This window comes from Mustelus asterias, chromosome 6 (genome assembly GCF_964213995.1).
Source record: "Mustelus asterias chromosome 6, sMusAst1.hap1.1, whole genome shotgun sequence".
Classification (NCBI taxonomy): domain Eukaryota; kingdom Metazoa; phylum Chordata; class Chondrichthyes; order Carcharhiniformes; family Triakidae; genus Mustelus; species Mustelus asterias.
In genome coordinates, this window is record NC_135806.1 from 86,195,521 (window position 1) to 86,220,531 (window position 25,011).

Genomic DNA, 25,011 nt, shown 5'->3' on the forward strand with positions numbered 1-25,011 from the left:
TTTGGCGGAACATTTCATCGTCAGAATGTCCAAACAACCACCAAGACATAGCTTGGCTGGTGGTGAGAATTGACTTCCCTGTCAGATCTTTCCTGCACACCTGGAGTCTCACCACCTCCACACATTGCCCGTGAGGAGGCTGCAGTGGGGAAGAGACCATTATCCACATCCTTCACGAATGTGCCTTCGTAAAACAGGTTTGGAAATGGTGCAGATGTTTTGGTTGACATTCATCCCAAGCAGTTCAGTAATGCAGGTCTTTGTGCTCAATGGTCTGTTCCCAGGGATACACAACAAGATAAACAGCAACTGTTGCTGGAGGATCATCAACTTGGTGAGAGATATTCTATCTCTGCCTTGAATAAATTCAGACTCTTCTGTCTTCTGGGGAAGAGAATTCCACATGCTAACAGCACACTGAGAGAAAACAATTCTCCTCATCTCAGTCTTAAACATTACTACCTTGGGAAGAAAATATCCAGTCTCACCTGCCAGATAGATTACAAAACAGTTTGAATAAAGCTGACAACTCAGAAATAGCCCAGAGTATAACCCCGAGTGGATGATAAGTTAAATTCTGTTTTCATGAAATGCAATTCCAGTACCTTCACCAACTCTTTGGGGTCGCATTTCACACTTCAGATCATTTTTCTGTGTAAACTGAATCTTAAAGGCCTTACCTGAGATGTGAAAACAAGCTGTTACAAAGAATCTTATGGGACTAGGGCTTATTGTAATTTGAGCAGATATATCAAAATATGTTTTTACAATGGGAACTCTAAAAGCTTCTGAAGGGGATCATGAGCACTGAATGTTGTGCTATGGTGTACCTATAAGGGATCATCTCTTAAATTATTGTCAATCATTTCTCACCTCCAGACAGGATGTAATGTGTAACCCCAGGATTCTGCAGTCAGTATACAGCAGCAGACTTGCAAAGTCGATGTGTCCACACAGCCTCCCAGTTAACACTGTATGCGCATAATCTTATCTTCCAATAACAAACCCGCATTATTGTTTTACCAATTCTTGTCAAATAATTGGTATGTTAACGACAAATCAAAGAATATAACATGGTGGCAACGTGTTTTTTGAAGATTTGGCTGAGAAGTATACAAGCCTCAAACCTTTCACATGCAACAGAGGGACTGGCGTTGGAAGTAAAATACCTATAAAGTACTCAACATGTATAAATGATTCAGCAGCATTGTAGGAATTCTACACACTGTACCTTCATTTTGAGATATTGCACCTTGCTCCAGCCAGCAGGCATTGTGTCTGAGTAAGATTGTTCAACTTGGGAGAGTTAAAGAAGTTTAAAAATCTCTGCTGTGCAGTTTGTGCAGCAACAGACATTGACTAGCCAACTATTGGGTGGGTATAGGTGGTTCTCATAGTAAACAGAATTCCACACAGAGGAGAGTTCATCACTGCTTCACACTATCTCATCAGGAGGTTCTGGGGGAGATTAACCTCTGGACATTCGGCCTAGGAAGAAGAGTCCATTCAGTAACAACTCCCAAAAGCTCCTCTCAGCTTGCAGAAGGCAGTAAAGCATATTTTTTCTCAACGTTTAATTTTACCTTTCAAGCCTCCTGTTCATTTTGGTGCCAAAATCACTGTTTTGTGGGCAGAGTTTAAGATAAGCCTGGGAAAGCAACAACAGCTCAATGGCACCATTGTTGTAGTCAAGGAAAAAACCTATGACCTGCTATGGCCGTGGCCACTGAAGTTATTGCAACACAGAGATCCAAACCAAGTTCTAAAGGGTTGTAAAAAAAACTCTGAATAGTTGTTCTGGTTCCAGATCATCTAAATAATCCTGCAAAAAACAATTTTGATTTGATTTCACTGCATTTATCTCTGCCAGTTTGAATCTCAAGTGGAAATAACATTCTATTCTCCAGGCTAAGCTCATTTACGTAATTCACAACTCCAGGTGGATTTAGGGATGGTACCATTGGTAGGAAATGAAAATTGCAGATAAGTCGATATTAAAGGGGCGAGGGTTGTGAAAGGAAGTGTCATAATGAGAGGGGATTAAAATTCACCAAGCCCTGAAGAACCTTGAAAACATCTCGACAAATTGACTGCCTTTGTCAAGGCTGAAGGTAGAGGAGTTCATGAAGAGTCTAGGCACAAGACACCGATCAGCTCAATATCATGTTCCTTCTTTAAATGGCTGCTGAAGTCAAGTGAAGCTGCACCAAATGCTTGCAAGGAAAGTTGTCTTCTCCACAATTCCGCAGAACTGTCCTATTCACCAGCTCTGAAACAACAACAAAAGCTTGTATTTATATAGCACCTTTAATTTAATAATCTGAGGTGTTTCACAGATGCATTATTGAACAAAAGATGACACTGAGACACATAAGGAGATATTAGATGACCAAAAGCTTGGTCAAAGAGCTAAATTCTAAGAAATGTCTTAAATGATGAAAGCAATGCGTGAATATTGAGGAAATTCCAAAACTTAGAAAAAAATGAGGGCCTAGGCAGCTGACGGTGCAACCACTAATGATGGAGTCATTAAAATTGGAGAATTGGAAAAGCACAGATGATCTCGTAGGGCTGAAGAAGATTGTTGTAATTTGGGAGATCAGACCATGGAATCAAAAACAAGGATGAGAATGCTTAAATTGAGGCATTGTTTAACTGAGAGCCTGTATAAGTCAGTGAATACAGAGGTGATGGGTGAGTGGAATTTGTATGAGTTCATAGAATCAGAGAATCATACAGTGCAGAAGGAGGCCATTCAGTTCATTGTGTCTGCACCGACCACAATCCCACCCAGGTCCTATCTTTATGACCCCATTCATTTACCTTAGTCCTCCTGACACTAAGGGGTAATTTAGCATGGCCAATCCACTTAACCCGCACATCTTTGGACTGTGGGAGGAAATCAGAGCACCCGGAGGAAACCCACGCAGACACAGGGAGAATGTGCAAACTCCACACAGTGACCCAAGCCAGGAATCGAACCTGGGTCCCTGGTGCTCTGAGGCAGCAGTGCTAACCACTGTGCCATCGTGCCGTGTGTTAAGACAGGGACAACAGAATTTTGGATCACCTCAAGTTTACAGAAGGTAGAATATGAGAGACAGGCCAGAAGTGGATTAGAATAATAAAACTTGAAGCTACCACGGAATGAATGATGATTTCAGCAGCAGAAGAGCTGAGGCAATACTGGAGCTGAGGCAGTGTTATGAAAGTGAAAATAAATCATCTTAATGATGGCGCACACCTATAGTTGAAAGTTCATCTCGGTGTCAAATGTAACAAGAAGATTGGGGGGCCGTTCGGTTCAATCTGTCAGCTGGCAGGCGAAGGATGGAATCAGTGACAAGGAAGCAGAGTTTTTTTGGGGGGCGGGGTGGACTTAAGACAATGGCATTAGCCTTCCCAATATTTAATTTCTGTTCATCTCCATGTGCACAGATTTTTGAAGGTGGCAGGACTTATTGAGAGAATGGTCAGCAAATCATATGGGAACTTGGTCTTCATAAATAGAAGCAGTGAGTACAACAGCAGGGAAGTTATGCTCAATTCTTGGAGAGCTCTGTTTAGACCATAGCCAGAGTGTTAGATCTAGTTCTGATCATCAGACTTTAGGAAGAATGTGTGGGTCGCCAATACCTTCTCAAGAGCAATTCAGAATGGACATGAAATGCCAGTGGCACTCATTCTACGAATGGAAAAAAAGTGGCCGAAGATGCAACACTGGTTCTTTCTCATGACTCTGTCCATGCAGTGCCATAGCATAACATACTATGATTCAGTGCTTCAGAAGAACCTGCCAGTAAAAGGATCTTTGAAGACATATATTAAAATTTGTTACTATGGTTGCTAATAACATAGTTGTTAGCAAATTCTGAGAACAATTATAATGTTAAATTGTTGCCAGCCTTTGAAACAACTTGCTGAAGGCATTAGAGAGAATTGGATTATCCTGGATGGGGAAAAAAGTCGATAAAGAGGCTTGAAGGTGGCAACTGAAGAATCCTGAGAGGGACAGGCAACAGACAATTTTGATTTGAGTGGATCAAAAACATGTGAGACACTTTAAATACATATGGGCCTACCAGGAAACCACCAGGGATACCTACAAAATGATTTCACTAAAATTTGTGAGGGCTGTTTTTCGGGCATCCTTGGGGCACAAGACCTTTGATTCCTGAAATCAGATGTCATTGTGTCCATATTTTATGGGTCCAATTTCTATCCATTTATGACTTGTTAACATCTGAAAATACCAAAAGGGATTGAATAAGGGAGGAACATATATATTATGATTTATAAATATCAAACAAGTCAGGAGCTTGAATTGGTAAGGTTGCAATGATTAAAATGGTAACCTTTGGGCAGAATAAATTCATTAAGAAAATACTTTCAATTTAATTGCCTTTATTTTCTGGATTAAGGCCAGAAATGAAGCCAATTGATAAAAGTCACATTTAATCCGCTCTATTAATTAGAAATAGTTAGCCTTGAGTACATCATGCAATCTTAGTGTGACCTATGCCACAGAACATAACACTATTTTTTGATCCTATTTAGTGACATATTAAAATTAAATTTGTAAAGGTGAGAATTTGCCTTAGATTTATCGATATGGATTTTGTATCCAGAGACTCTGATAACCAGGAAATCTGAGAATGATTTACCTCCTTTTAATTTATGTCCTAACACAATGTTAGAATATTGGAATTGTGAGAAGGCCAGATGGTGATAAAACTGAAAGAGATAAAGCTCACACGCAGGCAAATATTTTTAATCCACCCCCCTCCCTAGTGTTGTGGTGGGGACATGGGATGATAAGCCATTATATTAAGTAGCAAATTATCTTATTAAAATTAAGAAATGAATTGAATATTTTAGAAACAATTCAATTCAAGCACTGTTCAAGACGGAACTGGATGTGGCCCTTGTGGCTAAAGGGATCAAGGAGAGAAAGTGGGAGTGGGATACCAAAAGCGCATGATCAACCACGATCATATTAAGAACATAAGAACATAAGAAATAGGAGCAGGAGTAGGCCATCTAGCCCCTCAAGCCTGCTCCACCATTCCATAAGATCATGGCTGATCTGATAGTGGGTTCAGTTCCACTTCCCCGCCCGCTCCCCATAACCCTTCATTCCCTTAATGGTTAAAAATCTATCTGTGACTGAAACACATTTAACGAGGTAGCCTCTACTGCTTCATTGGGCAGAGAATTCCAAAGATTCACTACCCTCTGGGAGAAGAAGTTCCTCCTCAACTCTGTTCTAAATTGACTCCCCTGTATTTTGAGGCTATGCCCCCTAGTTCTTGTTTCCATTGTAAGTGGAAATAACCTCGCTTCTTCTACCCTGTCTAGCCCCTTCATTATCTTATATGTCTCTATAAGATCTCCCCTCAACCTTCTAAACTCCAATGAGTACAGGCCCAATCTACTCAAACTCTCCTCATAAGCTAACCCCCTCATCTCCGGAATCAACCTGGTGAACCTTCTCTGTACCCCCTCCAAAGCCAATATATCCTTTCTTAAATAAGGGGACCAAAATTGTACACAGTACTTTAGGTGCTGCCTCACCAGTACCCTGTACAGTTGCAGCATGACCTCCCTGCTTTTATACTCCATCCCTCTCGCGATAAAGGCCAACATTACATTTGCCTTCTTGATTACCTGCTGCACCTGCAAACTGAGTTTTTGTGATTCATGCACAAAGTCCCCCAGGTCCCTCTGCACAGTAGCATGTTGTAATTTTTCACCGTTTAAATAATAGTCCATTTTACTATTATTCCTTCCAAAGTGGATAACCTCACACTTACTAACGTTATACTCCATCTGCCAGATCCTTGCCCACTCACTTAGCCTATCCAAATCTCTCTGCAGACTCTCTGTGTCCTCCACGCAATTTGCTTTCCCACTCATCTTTGTGTCATCCACAAACTTTGTTACCCCACACTCGGTCCCCTCCTCCAGATCGTCTATGTATATGGTAAATAGTTGAGGCCCCAGCACCGATCCCTGCGGCACGCCACTAGTCACTGATTGCCAACCAGAAAAGCACCCATTTATTCCGACTCTCTGCTTTCTGTTAGATAGCCAATCCTCAAGCCACGCTCACACTTTACCCCCAACTCCGTGTACCTTTATCTTATGCAGCAACCTTTTGTGAGGCACCTTATCGAATTCCTTCTGGAAATCTAAATACACCAAATCCACCGGTTCCCCTCTGTCAACCGCACTCGTTATATCCTCAAACATTTCCAGTAAATTAGTCAAACATGACTTTCCCTTCATGAATCCATGCTGCGTCTGCTTGATTGAACCATTCTTTTCCAGGTGTCCTGCTATTTCTTCCTTAATGATAGATTCCAGCATTTTCCCAACTACGGATGTTAAGCTAACCGGCCTGTAGTTACCTGCCTTTTGTCTACCTCCTTTTTTAAACAGTGGCGTTACATTAGCTGTTTTCCAATCAGCTGGCACCTCCCCAGAGTCCAGTGAATTTTGATAAATTACAACTAATGCATTTGCTATTACTTCTGCCGTTTCTTTTAGTACCCTGGGATGCATTCCATCCGGACCAGGGGGCTTGTCTACCTTTAGTCCCATTAGCCTACCCAGCACTACCTTTTTAGTAATAGTGATCATTTTAAGGTCCTCACCCTCTACAGTCCCATGACCGTCTATTTTTGGTATGCTATTTGTGACCTCCACTGTGAAGACCGACACAAAAAACTTGTTTAAGGCCTCGGCCATTTCTTCGTTTCCTATTATTAAATCCCCCTTCTCATCTTCTAAGGGACCAACATTTACTTTAACCACTCTTTTCCGTTTTATATATTTGTAAAAACTTTTACTATCAGTTTTTATATTTTGTGCTAGTTTACTTTCATAATCTATCTTTTCTTTCTTTATTGCTTTCTTAGTAGTTCTTTGTTGTTTTTTTAAAGCCTTCCCAATCTTCTAGTTCCCCACTAATTTTGGCCACTCTGTATGCATTGGTTTTTAATTTGATACTCTCCTTTATTTCCTTAGTTATCCATGGCTGGTTATCCCTTTTCTTACATTCCTTCTTTTTCACTGGAATATATTTTTGCTGAGTACTGAGAAAAATCTCCTTAAAAATCCTCCACTGTTCCTCAACTGTCCCACCAATTAGTCTGTGTTCCCAGTCTACACTAGCCAACTCCGTCCTCATCCTATTGTAATCCCCCTTGTTCAAGCAGAGGACACTGGTTTGGGACCCTACTTTCTCATCCTCCATCTGTATTAGAAATTCAACCATATTGTGATCACTCATTCCAAGAGGATCCCTCACAAGGAGATCATTAATTTTACCTGTCTCATTACACAGGACCAGATCCAAGATAGCTTGCTCCCTCATAGGTTCTGTAACATACTGTTCAAGGAAACTATCGCGACAGCATTCTAAGAACTCTTCCTCAAGTCTACCACGTCCGACTTGAGTTGACCAATCAATATGGAGGTTAAAATCCCCCATGATTATTGCTGTTCCATTTTTACATGCATTTGTTATTTGTTTATTTATAGCCCGTCCCACCTTGAAGTTATTATTTGGGGGCCTATAGACTACACCCACCAGTGACTTTTTCCCCTTACTATTGCTTATCTCCACCCACATTGATTCCACATTTTGCTCCTTAGAGCCTATATTGTCTCTCACTGCCGCCCTGATGTTATCCTTAATTAACAGAGCTACCCCACCTCTTTTTCCTTCCTGTCTATCCTTCCGAATTGTCTGATACCCCTGGATATTTACTTCCCAGTCCTGGTCACCCTACAACCATGTTTCTGTAATGGCCACTAGATTTGTACTGATTTGTGCCGTCAACTCATTCACTTTGTTTCGAATGCTACGTGCATTCAGGTAAAGTGTCTTTACGTTAGTCTTTCTTACCTGGACCCAATTTGTTAGTGCATTCCTTTGTTTGCATGCTTTGTCCCTTCCTGTAACAGACTGGTTATTCTTCCCCAGACCATCTTCTTGCACTGTGTTGACCACCTCCCTTCTCATGCTTGTCACCTTTTTTACTCTGCCCGAGGTTAGATTCCTGTCACCTTCTATACTCTCTGTTCTATTACGTGGTTTGGAAACTTTATTAACCTCTCCTGAGCCCTCGGCTCCTTTAACTAGTTGAAAGTCCTCATCATTAACCTGCACTCCTACCCTCTCCTTTACCTTTGATTTTCTAATTCTCCATACAACTGAACCCCCCTCCCCCACTATTTAGTTTAAAGCCCTATCTACAGCCATATTGAATGGTGGTGCAGGCTCGAAGGGTTGAATGGCCTAGCCCTGCACCTATTTTCTATGTTTCTAAGAAAGAAATTAAGAAAGGTTCCAAAGCAACCTGCCAGAGGTGACAAACACAGTACAGCATAAGCTGGTTCTCCCTGCTAGCGGCCTACAAGACTCTGTGTACTCATTGCTATATCTGCTAACATGTGATTTAATGTCCACATATCTAAAAAAGTCTGCCTGAAGAAGATACCAAGATGTCTACACAAAAGATAAGTGAGGCGAAGACCTCACCGCGAAGGGGCTGAGAGGGGATTCTACTTTCAGTACCAGTCCCATGGTAATTGGACAATTGAATGGGAAGATGTAATTGAATAATTGGCATGAGATATCAAACAAGTCCCGAATATAGTTATTATAGGCATGAACATGGGAAGGGAAAATCATATTGTACAAACAAAAGAGCTACTTTTCAAGGTGAATCCATATTAACTTTGGCTTAACATCTCCAGAAAAACTCAAGGGGAATTGAAGAAGAGATTGTTACCATCAGCTACAGAGGCCAAATCTATCTGTGAATCCGACCTGGAATTAGTAAATAGTCAGTGCCTGTTGCAGGTCATATGTCTACTGATTCTGATTATATACATGTTGTATTTGAACTATTGTTCTGTAGCTTGTCAGTAACCTGCTTTAAGCCACTCGTTTGATTCTTTTGAGATCTCTGGACTAAATCCTACAAATGCAACAATCTCAGGCTTTGAGCCTAGCTTTGCTACGCTTTAGTCAAGATGTTCCAGCTGCAACTCGGTTCCTTTCAATAACTCAGCGTGTCCTTGGGCATTTCAAAGTCATTGAATTATTTCTGAAATACAGTCATCGTTGTATAGTGAAATATAATAGCCGATTTTCTCAGCAACAAGGGAAGTGACTAAAATGATCTGTTGCAGTGCTGTTGGTTGAGCTATAAATATTGGCAAGGACATGAAGGGAACTCCCCTGTACTTCAAATAGTTCCAAAAGATATTCTTAATGCACATCTGAGAGGCCAAAACATCTTCAATATCGCACTAAACCTTGACAATCAGCCTTGACAATGCACACAAATCTAAAAGCCTGAGAAGAATTAGTGTTGGTGTTTCTATTTAAGTGAGGGTTGTTTTGTTGTGTTGTCAGGGTCTAGATGGGAAGTCTTGGGGATTGCCTATTCTCCCAACGCCTGCTGCTGAAGTCTGTAGTTTCTTAAAATTATTACTTTTTATTTACTGCAAGTATTTACACAAGCTCCTCCTCCTTCTAGGTCTCTCTTACTTCACAGTCATGTGGTCTGACATCAGCATCATATATGTTTCTGATGTTAACCTTTTACTGTACAAGGGTGAGACCCATAAGACTGGTTCTGAAGGAAGGGAATTGGATGGTGTCATTAAGGATTACAGTACTGTGATATGTTGGTGATGAGACGGATGCTTGCATTGTGAACTTTTGCATAAGTTACTCTGTAATTGCTCTGGCAACACTGATGGTTGATTTTGTCCTACCTCCAGGAGCTCTTGCTGCCCAGATGGCAGTAGGAGATGGTCCCTCATTATGGCAAGGTCATGCTGAATGCACACAATAACCCCAAATCTGAAGACCTGCTCCGGTTTATATTGCAAATTCCTCCTGGATAGTCCAGTCAGCAGAAATGTTGCTGATAGCTCAATTACAACTTGGTTCTTGTTGTAGGTATATTCTGTAGCTGTGTCTGGATGTCATGAGCCATGTGTGAAGGGATAGCCCTTGTCATTCAATAATTACTCATTGAATGAATGGCTCTGTTGGAATAAAGATGGCACATAGGACTGGCAAAGAATGAATCATAATCTCTAGATGTACATCAGCATGACTTTGTGCTTATGGTTCAAAACAAGTAGGGTAATGAGGGAACAAATCCCTTTCTGTTGTACGGGTCCCAAGCTGATGATGGGGAGCCTGTGAGACAATGCAGATGCAACCTATTGTATTTAGGTTCCTGAAGATATCTGCAATATGGGTGAAGTCTAGTACTGTCTTATTCTTGCTGGTCTCTCTAGGTATAGGTAATAAGATATGGACATTCCTCTTAGTTTAGAAAGAATTGGTGGTTTCATGATGAGTTTAAGCGCGAGTAGAGATTAATCACCAATGTTAGCACCTTTCAATGTATTAAAAGTCACTTTTTGCACCCCAGGTTTTGCCCTCTATTTAATTTGTGTGTAGCCAAATTCCTTTAGGTTTGTGGGCCCTTTAAACTTGTTTTGCACAGCTGCATACGTGCAGTAACGTACGACATTGTATAGCCTACAAAACAACTTTTGGATTACACAACATCGACAGAACATTGGTAAGTAGTTACTTGGGCTGTCCCCATCAAAATCAATGGACACTTGGTTGTCTTGCCATGGAAAATCCTACCCTTGGTTTCTCCTTGGGTTGACAATTGCAATTCTCCAAATCAAAGTCACAAATTTTGAACCTAGAGCATTTTGAGAAATTAAAACTAATTAATTAAAACTAACTAATTAATTAAAACTTAAAACTGCAACGTCCACACTTTTTTTTGATCCCACAGTATTAGAATATCAGATTCAGGAAATTTGTGTACCTTAAATCCCATTATATTCTCCATTAGCCTTTTTAATAGCTTATATCTCTTTCATTCCTCCCCTTGACTATTGTTTAGCTATAACCATACTACTGGTATTTTTCCCTTTTCCTCTACTGTGAAAATATATACAAAGTATTAATTGAACAAATTTGTTTTATTCCTTCTTAACATTAGGTCTTGCCTGAATCTGTCTTTCCCTCTCGGTACACACTCTCTCTCAAAATAATTAACTTCACAAGACTTTCTAAGAATACTTTTTTTTAATTAGAGGATTATTTAATTAATAAGATGCAGGATACCTGAATCTATCTGTTCTGCTTGAGTGCATTGCCATTTACAGGCAGGCCATGAAACGATCTCTTAATGCATGATAATAGAATTATTTCTTTACATGCCAATATTATTTTGATTCCTGTCATTTTTTTGTCTGCACAGTAGTCAGTGCACTTTAACGGTGAAACATTTTGAAGTGATTTGTCGTAACAAGATGCCATGTAAATCAACACTAAACATTGTATTAAAAGACATACAAATAAATCAGAATATTCAGTTTATTTGATTGAACATTTTCCTGCCAAAAATTAGAAAGAAACAAACAGTTGAAAAATAGTGCTTTATACCTTGTTATAAAGGTGTATAACACAAAGTACTAAAATGGAAATTATAAGCTGACAGATTCTTAAGTACATAGTAATGTAAAACAGCAAGGCTTTCAATTTCATTTCACCCAGTTTCACATCAGTTGTAAGATGTGTCAAAGTTATTTTTGTCACTCTATGACTGCACAACTTGTTCAAAACATTTTCATTGCCATAAATTGATCAAATACCTTTTTAAAAACAGTCATTTAAAAGGTAATGTAGTACAGATATTCAGAGTAGAAAATCCTCCTGATAGAATGTACATTAAAAATGTAGTAACAAATTATGCAATCCCAAAGTATATAACTTTTTAGTTACACAGACCTAATCTTCCTTCCTCATTTGATCAAGCACACAGCAAATAAGTTGCTTCCTAGAACTGTATTGGATAAATCATTCCTCCCTAATTAAAAATTATATATAGTTTATATTAAAAGTATTCAATCTAATATTAATGTGCTTAAATGACACGAATGGTAGAATTGCATTTCTATGCTAAATATAACTTGCACTGTCAAGTCAGAATTTTTGCTGTAATGGTATAAAAATAATTAACTTTATTAGTTGTAAATGATTTTAAATCATATTAGCCCCTTTACTAGCATACACTGAAAATTCACCTTAAGCAGTACAAAATTTTATTATGTAACAATATTGTATTATTAAATTAAACATAGAGTTGCATTTATTAAACTGTATTGCCACAGTCACTCTGAAATGAAAGTTTGATCACTGCATAAGTAAGGATTGTATTGTCCTAAATCATTATAGTGTTGCTTGATACAAAATCTTTATAAATGTAGGTAAACATTTATGCTGGTTAAGGGGTTAAGAAAAAAATATTTTCACCAATAAATGGTGCCATTGCAAGACTGATTGCTAATAACTGATTTGTGGATTGTGGTGATAACTAGAACTCTGAAACTACATTGTGTAATATTACCATCAATGACTTCTCTTTACAAAATGAATACCAAAATCTGCTATAAAAGAATAAATGCTATGACTTTAGGTGAGATAAACATTGTACTCAAATCTGAAATTATATAAAACCCATGAAACCAAAAAAATGTAATTGTACCACATAACACAATAGAGCAAATGAAATGCATGTGCAAAAACAAAATACAAAAAGCATTCAGAATATTCAGTTGCTTGTGATTAAAGATTAAACCACATTAACTTTATCAGATATCTACCCTTTTTTTCCTCAAAGAGCCTCTTTAAGCAAAACAGCCAGTTACACAAACAAGACATTTTTTACGATTGTTTCGTGCAGGACATTTTTACTACTATTCTAACACTAGTGGGTGTTGCCAAAAATAGTCACAGCAATATACAAGTGTAAATGTATTATAGCACTGTTTGAAAAAAAAGTCTCACCAATTTGTTTCGTGCAAGTATTATTTGACAATGTTTTGGGATCTCGAGATAAATAAAACGAATGCACATTAAAAACAGAAAAAAAAGTCATTTGCCAGCATTTTTAAAAGCAAAATGCTTCTGGTATTACATTAGGTAAAATCATGCAAGTAACTTAAAACTCAAAAGGCTACAATGTACAATTTCACGTAAAATGTTCTAATACATTTATTTGCCTTGGCAATACTGAGAATAAGCGTCAATAGCATTTCTCTTTTACACCTTATTATGTTACATCAGTACATTCAAATGGTCATTGAAAAATGGAAAATTAAAGATGAAAAGATATGTCATCCAGATAATGACATTTTTTGAATTTACAACCCTGTTAAAAGAGATGAAACTTTTAGTACTATTTTGGTTATTCAGAAACAAGTTAAACATTCAAGTCTCATAGGTGATGCAGAGAGGAATCACCAGACTGATCCTTAGCACTAGATTGTAATGAGGAAAGTTTGGAAAAACTTGAATTCTTCAGTCTTTGTGAGGGACTGAAATAACGCTTTGTAGAAAAAAGTGAAATTTAAATGGCACAGGAAAGGATGCAAGTTCAAATTGACATCAGAAATGAGAGGATTTCTCCATATGGTGGTGAAATAATAAAAAAGGAAGTAATTGAAAATTGTGATGAGAGGGTTATAAAGTTTTTTCTAGCAATATGATCCAAAATTAGCTGAATGATCTTTCAATGAGTGCATCCACTTTACAACTTATCTCTTAATAAAATTCAAATTTTAAGGTACAAAAGATCTTACTATGGGATTGGATTACAAAATATGGGCAAGAAGAACAGTACATCAAAATATAATCTGTAATATTATTATAAGGCACAGAATCACACGTTTTGAATAGAACAACATCTATTCTGATTAATGTTGGCAGAGGTGAATTGCAGTAAGTATTTACTGGTGACAGCCTTAATGATTTGAGAGTGGGAATTCTGTCCCTCAGGGAAAGGAAAATCTGCTTTCAAGTGCTGCTAGACAATCTGATTGGTCAGCAGCTGAGTAGTCCCAGCAGCACCAGAACTCAGTACTGGTCACTGCTCAGGTGATGAACAGTCCAGAACAGATCCATGGATCCTGAACTTGCAGGTTAGTCAGGGTTTATGGTCGAGGAGGGATCAGGGACCTTAGGTGGGGCAGGAGTAGAAGGTCATGTTCAAGAGGCCAGCAGGGAGGCACAAATTGGTGGGGGGGTGCCATCTTTGGGGGAGGGGTCACCAATGGGAACAACACACCCCCAAAAGAGGAAACATCCTTATTCCTTCCCATTTTTAAACCTGAGGTTGTGAAAGAGCGGGTTCACCATCTTCATTCAGCTTTCCCCAACACACACCTTATTGCAGCAGAGATGGAAACAGGCCCTTAACAGGCCATTAATTGGTCAGTTAACACCCTCAATAGGCCTAAGGGTGGGTGGCTGGCTGATAGCTAACCTGCCCACAGTGTTATGGGGGACAGCTTGGGAGTGGATGGGAAAGAGGTGGATTACCCATCTGTCCTCTTTTACCTGACCCCCTATAAATACGCTCAGGGAGGGGGGCATAAAATTCACCCCTATGTCTATTACTAACATATAATTTAATTTTGTAGTTGTTCATGTAGTTAGGAGATTTCACATTACAACTGACCATTGAAGCATTGCACTTATCCCATTTAATCATGTAATGTGACAGAATTCAAAATACTCAATAATTCTGCACTTCAAATTCAAAAATATTCCAGTGTTAATTTTGAAATCCACTTATATTTCAGATTTCATCTTGGTCTCTTAATCCTTGCCTCATTTCAGATTTTGCTCTTATAAGATTTATTTCTCACACTTTGGAATTCAATAACCCTTTTGGTCTTGTCCATAGCTTAACACTGGAGACTAGTCAATAAGAACTAAACTGACCGTAGTAATGTAAAGGTCAAATGAGTGAAGTTTACTCCTTCAATGAAGACTTCATGGTTCTTTACTTCATTGAAATGTTGACAGCATTAAGTTAGACATGTGGCAGATAATTTAACCCAATAATTGCATTATTGTAAGGAAGCAGTTTGTTGTCACAATTTTATTTATTGTTACTTTAATTTTCTTTTGCCTTTTATAACTTTACAAATTTTTCACAAAATTAAACGCAAATATATTTTTCACTATTGGTCTTGGACATAGTTGACTTTTCTGTTGAGTTGCAATAACTGTAAGCACAGAAATGTGTGCAATATGATCTTCAAACAGCTTGTTAGGCAATCCCAAGAGGTGATAGAATCAACTTAATTGAATTCTGAATGTACTTATTTCCATTGGATTCAGTTCTATATCTCTAGTATTATTGTGATCTTGTGTTGTATGCATCAAAGTCAAAGTTGATGGAGTTAGATGCTTAATTTTTAATTCTCTAAAGAGATTGCGCACAGGAATCTGCAATAAAAAAGTTTGAAATTCAGTTGGTTGAGTAAAATCCAAGATACACATATTGTTAAAACACTTTGCCAAAATGAAAACTAGGAAGCGGGTGCCACATCTTATCCACCCCATCAGCAACAGTGTCTCTCAAAAGATCAGGGCATCATTTATAAATAAAACCCCAATGGGCATGGGAACCTGGGACCCTCCACCCCAACACACCCCTGGACACGGGACCACCTCCAGGAACCCCATGCAGACTTCCCCAATGGAAACCTCTTTCTGGTAGTGCTCCCTGACAAAGTACTGCTGGGGCATGACCCTCTCCACCCATAAGGGCCATATTACCTATGCACCGCCAACAGGGACTGTTTGCCAGGGCACTGTTTTACAAAACCTGTTGTAAACCCCACCGGTGTGGTTGGGGGGGTGGTGGGGGGGATTCCCTATGTAGAGGGACGATACAGTGGAAGTTAATGTATGCTAATGGGGCTAATCTGTGAAGGATAATATTCAAAATTTCTCTTAAATATTGTCAGTGAGTTTCAATAAAAATCTAAGCCTTCTAACTACAGAAATATATCAATTGTAACCTTATCCTGATAACAGAAACCCAGATGCTCCTTACAGAACCACTTACCTTGCCTCGACTGGTAGAACAAAACAGACCAGTGTTTTTGTTCAAAAATCGACAATCAAAACCCATTCTGTGGATGATCAGGGCTGCTTCATTTGACGGAGACCCTTCATCCTGCAATGGCATGTAACTTTTTATTAAACCCAATTTATAGGTTTTTTATGTACTACAATGAATAGAATATTTTATATGCAGTAAAAATTTCAGTCAAATAAATTAACAAAATTTCTAATTCTATTGTTGCTGCAGTTATATTGATTTATTTAAATTAGTTGAACTTCCACATACAAATTAATAGGTTATCACCTAAACCTGGGGGATAAGGATGGAGATGGCCGAGACATTGCTTATTTAAAGGTTTCTAGTCATGTAAGAGCAGTGACTATATTCTGCTTATATATTGTTCTCTAATCCAACAGATTTTGCTCTGGGAACATACTTTCATTTTTTAGACAGGAGATGGCATTGAATACCAAGTTTCTTTTATTGTCCTTGAGGTTTCTTAGAACTTAGGGGCCTCCTGCCCCTCCGTTGATCATTGCCAGCATCTCCCCCCACCGCCCCCGCCCAACCTCCACCATCCCATCATCACTTGCATCTCCCTCTCTACCTCATGATCATCACTGACATTTCCTCCCCCTTCAGTGCATGCTCTCTTCCTCCACAACACCCTCCTCCCATTAGGCTCCCGCTAGTGTCCGCCCCAACACTGCTGACACTGCCCTCTGGTACAGGTTCAACCTGTGGGTGAACCCATCCGGATAACCTGTTGTAAACTTCACTGACGAAACATCCCATTGGCAAAGTTTGAAAATATGGCGAGGGGTGGGGCGAAATATGGCAGGGGGCCTGATAATTATATTAAAATTCATGCAAATACATTAAAATGGGGCTCCCGTCCTTTGTGGGTGTGAACCTCGCGGCATCACCAGCACGGGGTGGGGAAAATTAACACTGGAATATTTTTGAATTTGAAGTGCAGAACTGTTGAGCATTTAGAATTCTGTGTTATTACACGATTAGATGGGAGAAGTGCAATGCTTCAACAGTCAGTTGTAATATGAAATCTACTAACTACATGAACAACTAACAAAATTAAACTATACATTAGTAGTAGACATAGGGGTGAATTTTATGCCTGCCTTCCCCCAGCATATTAGCAAGCTGTAAACTTTTTAATTTTGTTAGAGTTACACTTAACCTCTGTTATGAAGCTCATTTTTATAAAAAGATCCCTAATTTGTCAATGGAATCATTCCTGAGGTGAAGCATCCTTTCCTCACATTTATGCCAAAATAGAATCTGGCTTCATAATGTACCTTGGGGTTTCTGATCTGGCACCTAAACACATGGCCACTGTGTCTGGCTGAACCAGTTTGTAACTCCATCACTCTATTTGAATCGAGTTGAGCTTCCAATCCCATATCCTGTCCAACACAAAGACCTTCAACTCACTATAACACCACATGTTGCCATGCCTGCTTCTGTCTATCTGTTGCTAAAACACTCACCCATGCTCTTGTTAATTCCAGACTCAATCACTATAATGTCCTTTTGGTCGGTCTCCCATCTTACACCTTCAATAAACTTTAGCTCATCCAAAATTCTTTATCGTTTCAAATGTCAATCACCAAACACCACTGTGTTCACTGACCTAAGTTGGGTCCTGGTTCACCAACACCTTAATTTCAAAATTCTCTTCTTCAATTTCTCTGCAACCTCTTCTAACCTCCAATCCTCTAAGAATTTTGCATACCTCAAACTCTGGTCTGTTGTGCATCCCTGACTTATTTCAATAATGTCGGCCACGCCTTCAGCTGTTTAGGCCCTAAGCTCTCTAAACTTCTCCACATTTCCACCACTCTCCTTTATAAAACCTACATTGTGACATATCTTTTGTTGGCTCAGTTTCAATTTTTGCACTCCTGCAGTATGCCTTAGGACATTGTCAATGCCCTCCCTTTCTTCAACATGCTAGTTGAGAAATCTGCTAATGGATTTGAAGTGATAACCTTGTGCTATCTTTCTGTAACACACTTCAGTACGTCCCATTTGCTTGAGAATCTTTGGTGGGATTTATTTATAGCTAAATCAGTACGAGCTATAAAGAAGATATATCATGTTGTCTCAGGTACTAAAATGCAGGGAGAGACCATGATAACATCCAGGTTCATGGCTCATCTGTTCATTGAGCTTCTTAAAGGGTCATCACTCTTAAAGGGATATTACAACAGGGTTCAACACTATTTTCCACCACAAGCCAACCTTCTCCAGTCAAAATACACATTGGAATTTGTATAGCGCCATGTGCTATAAGATTGGTCTGATCTGAATCTTGTAAAAGAGCCCCAGTCACATTTGCTTACCTAGCAAGCTTGGAACCGAAATAGATTGCATCAAAGCTATCCTGAGACACAATGGCTATCCTGATCAGATAATTGTTGGCTGTGTACTGCACAATCATAAATGGGCCAAAGGCCTTTGAACCTGAAAAATGCCCATCCTATCTCAACTTACCCTGGAAAGGCAAAGCATCTCAAAAATTAAACAACCTCATGCTGCTACTAAGCAGGCAACGTGAATGGTATTTTCCACTAAAAGGATGCTGGCATCAGTCCAAGGAGATATTCTGCTGACCACACATTCGAGCAACATCACATAAGAATTTCAATGCCAGTGCAATGCCAGGTATGTAGGCTGTACATCCCACTGATTGGCTGATTGAATCAAACAGTATGTTGGTTCAGTTGTTCACAATAGGCAGAGTACAGGCCATTTTCAACCAACCCATGCTTGCAAAACCCAAAACAAAACGTCCACTGTTAGATGTTATTTTCATGCAATTATAGAATCCCTACAGTGCAGAGGGAGTCCATTCAGCCCATCAAGTCTGCACCAACTCTCTGAAAGAGTATTTTACCCAGACCTTCTCCCATCCCATCCCTGTAACCTCACACAATTACCATGGCTAATCCATCTAACATTATTGGACCGCAATTGCTGAAGAATCCTCAGCATGCTAATAACTAAACCAACAATCAATTTAAGATAATAAGCTGACCTCGTAATGTGGCTCATTTATGTTGCTAGGTGCAAAATACATTTATACGCACGAGCCCGTTTTCTGCAAACAAAATAATTATCTTCAAGCCCTGTGCCTTTTTTAAATTACTTGGGAGCTTGGGGAGCCTATAGTTTACTATTGTTTTCTCCAATAGCAACACCATGGCCAATTAGAGTTGACTTGCCAACCAATTGGCACCCTTTTCTCTTTTAGTATAAATGGTTGTTTGCCAAATGGAAATGGCAAAGTTTGCCATTCTTGCATTTGTTTTGATGAGTGCAAGTTGAAAAGCTTCAGCAGCATTTTTCTTTTCAGCAATATTCAAGTCCTGTTCTATGAAGCGACTGACATTTTCCAATGTTAAACATGATAATATAATGTAGCTTTTTCTTGCTTTTGCAATTTACTTACAAAGTATCATATATAATGTTTTTTGTTTCAAATGATAGTGCTTAGATTTATATTAAAAATGTTAGCCTTACCTTTCCTTCTATTGTTCTCAGGTTAAGTATGCGCATGTCACATGGCATGGATGACATAAGAGGACTGTATAAGTTCAATAATGGAGGAATTCCATCTACATTTAGTTTCACAACCATTGGAATGACTGGGTGATTCAGGTAGGAACTTATTTTGTGGCTCAACAAAGAGGGATAATTCACTGCTTTATTACTTTCATCCTGCTTAAAAAAATGCATATTATGAAAAAATAAGGTATAGACCTCAATCTCAGCAATAAAAATAAGGAACATCAATATATTTACATATATGTAAAGAACTTCTACTTGGAATTTCAAAGGGATTCTCTAGTGGGAGATCTGAAAGATATTCAGAGAAACTGCAAATGTCTGAAAAGGAATTCATATCATTTTTCAAGGGGTCCACCTACCTGCTGCGAAGGTATTCAAGGCAATCAGGAGAATCCCTCAGAAATTCAAATGGAAATAAATTGCAGTTACTATCAAAACTGCAAAAAGGTAGTTAAACCATAGCAGAAATCAGCAATGTTACACAATATTAGTTATATTGAGATAAATTAAGATTCTTAAGCTGTTCTGTTACATCGATTTACATATTTTTGTTCACTGTGCTGTTATTTTGTGTGGCGTTTAAAGAAGATTTATTATGTTAATTGCAAATTAGTCAACTGAATTTAAACCAGATAAAAAGAAAAAAGTGCAATTGCTGAAATTTTAAATTAAGTTATAAATTACTGGAAATACACAGTCAGTCAGCATCTTAAATAAAAATAAAAGAGTATTTTTAAAGAAATCATCTTATTTTTTTCTAACTTTTGAGAGGGAATAAGATTGTTGGAAGGAACAGAATTGAGTGATGGAATTATCTTTTTCCACTTCATTTTTCCTGATGTTCAACTAAACTTAGCCCAGTAAAATGGGCAGACCAACTGAATGCAAGACTTAAAATATATGTAAAGATACTCCAACCGAATGAAAGATATATATAGATTGTAAAAAAACAGCGATAAAACCATTTACCTTACCCCAGACATGATGGAACCTGTGCCTCTCAGCATCTCCCCCCAGAATGTTCGTTCACTTGTAAATAATCACCTGACTCATCATAGATGATTGTGCAATATCAAGACCTTGATGGAAATTTGGCTAAAAGGTAATGACACTTTTTTCCTAAAAGAAGCCTTCCTGCCAGGCTATACATTTTTCAACTCTCCCACCCCCCGCCTCCTCCCAGGCTGTCATAGTAGCAGTGTAGCACTTGTCACCAAATCATATCTTGGTATGCCCCCATTTTCTTCTCCTTTCAGCATCTCACCTTTTTCCACCTCTTTCACCTCACATTTAAAGTCCTCATTCCCTACAGTCCACCCAAGTACTGTAAAAAGTTTCTCACCAAGAGATCTTCACTGCTTTCCTTCCTCAGCCTCTGCACAGAGCAACTATCATCCTGGGTGATTTCCATCTTAATTCATCATACTCTCTCCCTCGAGTTCACTGCCTTCCTATCCTACCTCAATCCCACTTCATTTAAATTCCCTAACTCATATGCGTGGCCATACCATTAACCTTGACATTTCACTAGTGCTGCTTCTCCATCAGGTCAATCACAGATAACACTGTCTCTGATCACTCCCTTGTATGTCTCCATCCCCATTCAACCCTACTTCCTCTGTGCCCATCAGCTGTCTGGCCTTTGATCCTTCATTCACCACAACATTTCAGCTACCAAATTGCCCAATCACATTCTCAGCTCCAACTTTAATGCTCTGGTTCCCATTAACACCATTACCATCTCATTCTGGTTATTGCCCTGGTATGGTCCTTAGCTCTGCTCCCTTAAGTCCAAGAGACAAAGATAAATTGGATAAAGTGGACAAATGGTTTAGCCAGATCTGGCTGGACCATTTAAAGTGCCAATGGATCCTACTCCTGTCTGGCAAGTTGCTCACTATTCTAGGATTATCCTGGAATATAAAGATCACTCCCAGCTGCTTTCCTCTTAAACCATACTCCCCTAAAAAAAAGATGGCGCCAGAGTGAGGTGACTTCTTATGATCTGTCAACAGCATACCTTCTTACCTTCTTGATCCCCATGGGTGACCTTGTCAAAAGCCTTTCTGAAGTCCAGTTAGACTATATCAACTGCATTGCCCTCATCTACACAACTCGTCACCACCTGCAAGATTTCCTCAAAGTCACACACCATCCTGACTTAGAATTAATTGCCATTTCTTCACTGCCACTGGGTCCACATCCTAGAAAACCCTCACTACAACACATGGTCTGCAGTGGTTCAAGGAGGTGGCTCACTACCACCTTTTCAAGAACAACTGGGGATGAGCAATAAATGTTGGTCTTCGCAGAAATGTTCATGTCCCAAAAATAAATGGAAAACAAATCTATCCCCAACTCTCTTGCAACTTCCTGTCTGAACTCTTTCAATCAGACTTCTCACACCCCTCAGTATCAAAATTGCACTAATCAATTATTAATGACATTTTTAAGAGGTGAAAAGATGCATTATCCTTTGTTTTCCTGCTGACTTTTGCAGTCTTCAATATGTGCAAACAGATCATCCTTTCTTTTTCTGTGTTGGCCAACTTTGAAGTGTATTTTTCTTCCATCCCTACACTAATCCATCCCAGGAGTCCTAATAATCCACCTTGAGCTCCTTTCTCTTAACCTTCCACATGCTAAGTATTGGCACCATTATTGTAGATATGGGTTCAAGTTATGAATGCAGAATTAAAAAAATAACAATTTATATGCCATCTCTCATGACTACAGGACACCACAAAGAAATTCTCAATTAACAAAGTACTTTTGAAATGCAGTTACTGCTGCAATGTAGAAAAATGGCAGCCAATTTGTGCACAGCAAGGATCTGCAGAGAACAATGAGATTAATGATCTGTTTTTGTAATATTTATTAAGAAATAAATCTTGGCCAGTACACTGGATGAACTCCCCTATACTTCAAATAGCACCATAAGTTATTTTACATTCACCTGAGAAAACAGAGGGGGTCTTGGGGCAATGTCTCATCTAAAAGACAACTGGCGCGATCTTACCAGCTGTTCATGACACGATCCTGCTGCAGTGAAGTCGGAGAATTTGGCACTCAGCCAAATCTCCGTTCACTGCAATGGGATGAGAAAAGCCCACCGGTGTGAACAGCAGTAACATTCTGGCCAACATCTTTGACAATGCAGCACTCCTGCAGTACTTTTCTCAAATAGCCTAGATAAACTCTGCAGTCAGGTTTGAATGTGGAGATTGTGGGTTCGTGATCCGTAGTTTGAAGTTTGAATCCATGGTTTGAATCCATGATTGCCCCACAAGTGCTACTACTGGATGCAAACTAACAAATGGAACCTTATAGTCTGAAATTCATACTGTGACCTTGGTGCATGGATTTGTAGCGGAACAGAACTTCCACCTGCCTGCAGCCAATGTCACTGACCCGATCAAGCTATTTTGACTATTGCAGGCAAAAGCTCGGGCTTCTCCTGGCACCTCTGAGCAATATCTCGACTATAACTATGCAATGAATCCACAGTAGTACAGAACTGGCCTAAAAAAATTTCAGTGTCTGAGTGTCTTCTGCTTATTTAAATAATCCCAATTCCACTGCCCCTACCCACACCCTCACCCATGGTTTTAGAAACACTGGGATCCAATGACACACAGTGGCTGTTGGTAGCCAATGTCAATAAGAACATTGAATACAACAAGAATATGGAAAATATGTTCTAGGATGTATTTTCCCTACTTACTCATCAGTGTAATATACACACGCTCATAAAAATTATTACATTTCAAGATATAAATGTCACTTGTACTGGATTCGATTATTTCTCGTGATTTTTCAAATAACATAGTCTTCTTAGTTAGTCATACTTAGGAAATTGCATAACTAGTCTTACCATATCTACTCCAATTCTTCTCTCCAACAAAACTCTGAATAAATTGGCTGTGATTTTATTGTCCTTGAGACCTTGGCCTAGGCCACGATTGTCATCCTGCATTAGTCTGCGATCCATTATGACTTCCAGCTGACCTGTGAAGTAAATTATGTTTTAACTTTCCGTTAATTGCAAGTTTACCATGGATGCTAACAAAACTATTGTGTTCAACATCTCTTGGACATCAAGAGACCCAATATGCTAATTATTTTGCCAAAATTATTTTCAATAAAGCGCAACAGTAGGCAGATGAGATGGATTTTAACGGATTGCGTGTACTGGATTACTTTAAAACCTGAATAATTAACCTTGCACATGTTTCAGAGTGGATTGTTTAAACAATTGTTCAGGTAAAAATAGCAACATTTATTTACAAAAGTGGGAACAACCATCCTTTCTGAAAGAGTGCACTGCATTGGCACATGAGATGGTTTCCCTTTACTGTAAAGTTGTCAAGATATTTAGACAAAAGGCCAGCGAGTAAGTCTCCAGTACATTCCAACTACTGGTTCCTGCCTACCAAAAAAAGGTTAAACCCCACCCCACCAGGAATCCAGCAGTGAACCAAATCTCACATCCAGCATCAGTTCTACCAAACTTGAGATCATTCTCCACAATTCTGCCAAATCCCTGTTCTCTCCTCCACAGCACTACAACAACAAAATATTTTTTGAATGGTGTCAAACTCTAGCAGCACCATTGGTTTGTTATAGAATAGCATGCTGTCTTACTCACTTTGAACATTACTATGAAAGACATGTTAGAATCCAGAATGGAAACCTGGCTCTAAAGACTGTAACTTTTACTTTGTTGAGAAACAGAGTCACAGGACTGCCAATTAGCTGCTAACAACAAAAACATTTGTTAAATATGAAAAGTTTGACTATAATACATTACTCCTTCACTCCCATTTGTCTTCACAAATGTATACAGATTTTAAGGATACCACAGGTTACAAATATATCTTATACTATAATGTTCCCAATAAACAGTCTCTGCACCCAAATGGCTAACTGTGATCAGACAACACCCACTCTGAAACCCAGTGGCAGATTCACTTGAACTTCTGTGGGTTTCTCCTCAACTTCCCCCTCCAGATGCTTTAAAATCTTCTTTCAACCAATGCTCTCTCTCAGCTATTTTAGCAAGGATCCACTTCCAGGATTTACAATACAGTATTCTTTACAGTATTCTTTTGTCTTCAGATACATAGCTTTTGATAGCCAACCTCATCAGCTGTTCGCTTCCCAGGTCTGAACAATGAACAGTATCCAGTTCCAATGGCAGTTCTCCTTTGTTCCTTTTCACTTCAATACTCCTGGAGCTTATTTTTCATTCTAGAACTAACTGTCCTTTAGCTTCTTTGGAGCTTGCTTTCGTGTACATTATTCCATAAAGTATTAGCTATGAGGTGAGATTGAGTAAACTAGGATTGTTCTCCCTGGAAAGATGGAGGTTGAGTGGCGACCTAATAGAAGTTTATAAAATTATGAAGGGCATAGGTAGGGTGAACAGTTGGAAGCTTTT

At 39.0% G+C, this 25,011-nt stretch overlaps 1 protein-coding gene across 4 annotated transcripts in view; it reads right to left on the reverse strand.

Moving 5' to 3' along the window:
* Nucleotides 1-14,980: 14,980 nt before the first annotated feature.
* Nucleotides 14,981-25,011, reverse strand: part of man2a1 (mannosidase, alpha, class 2A, member 1) — a 159,055-nt gene continuing 149,024 nt past the window's right edge. For 2 of the 4 annotated variants that reach the window (XM_078214677.1, XM_078214680.1), the window contains 4 exons: nucleotides 23,446-23,579; nucleotides 19,524-19,724; nucleotides 15,981-16,091; nucleotides 14,997-15,355 (listed from right to left, as the gene is read on the reverse strand). In XM_078214677.1, the coding sequence (XP_078070803.1) occupies nucleotides 15,203-15,355; nucleotides 15,981-16,091; nucleotides 19,524-19,724; nucleotides 23,446-23,579 (599 nt within the window). In that variant the 3' untranslated portion in view covers nucleotides 14,997-15,202. Of the gene's footprint in view, nucleotides 15,356-15,980; nucleotides 16,092-19,523; nucleotides 19,725-23,445; nucleotides 23,580-25,011 lie in introns of all 4 variants that reach the window. The other 2 variants (XM_078214678.1, XM_078214681.1) reach the window with 2 other exon arrangements.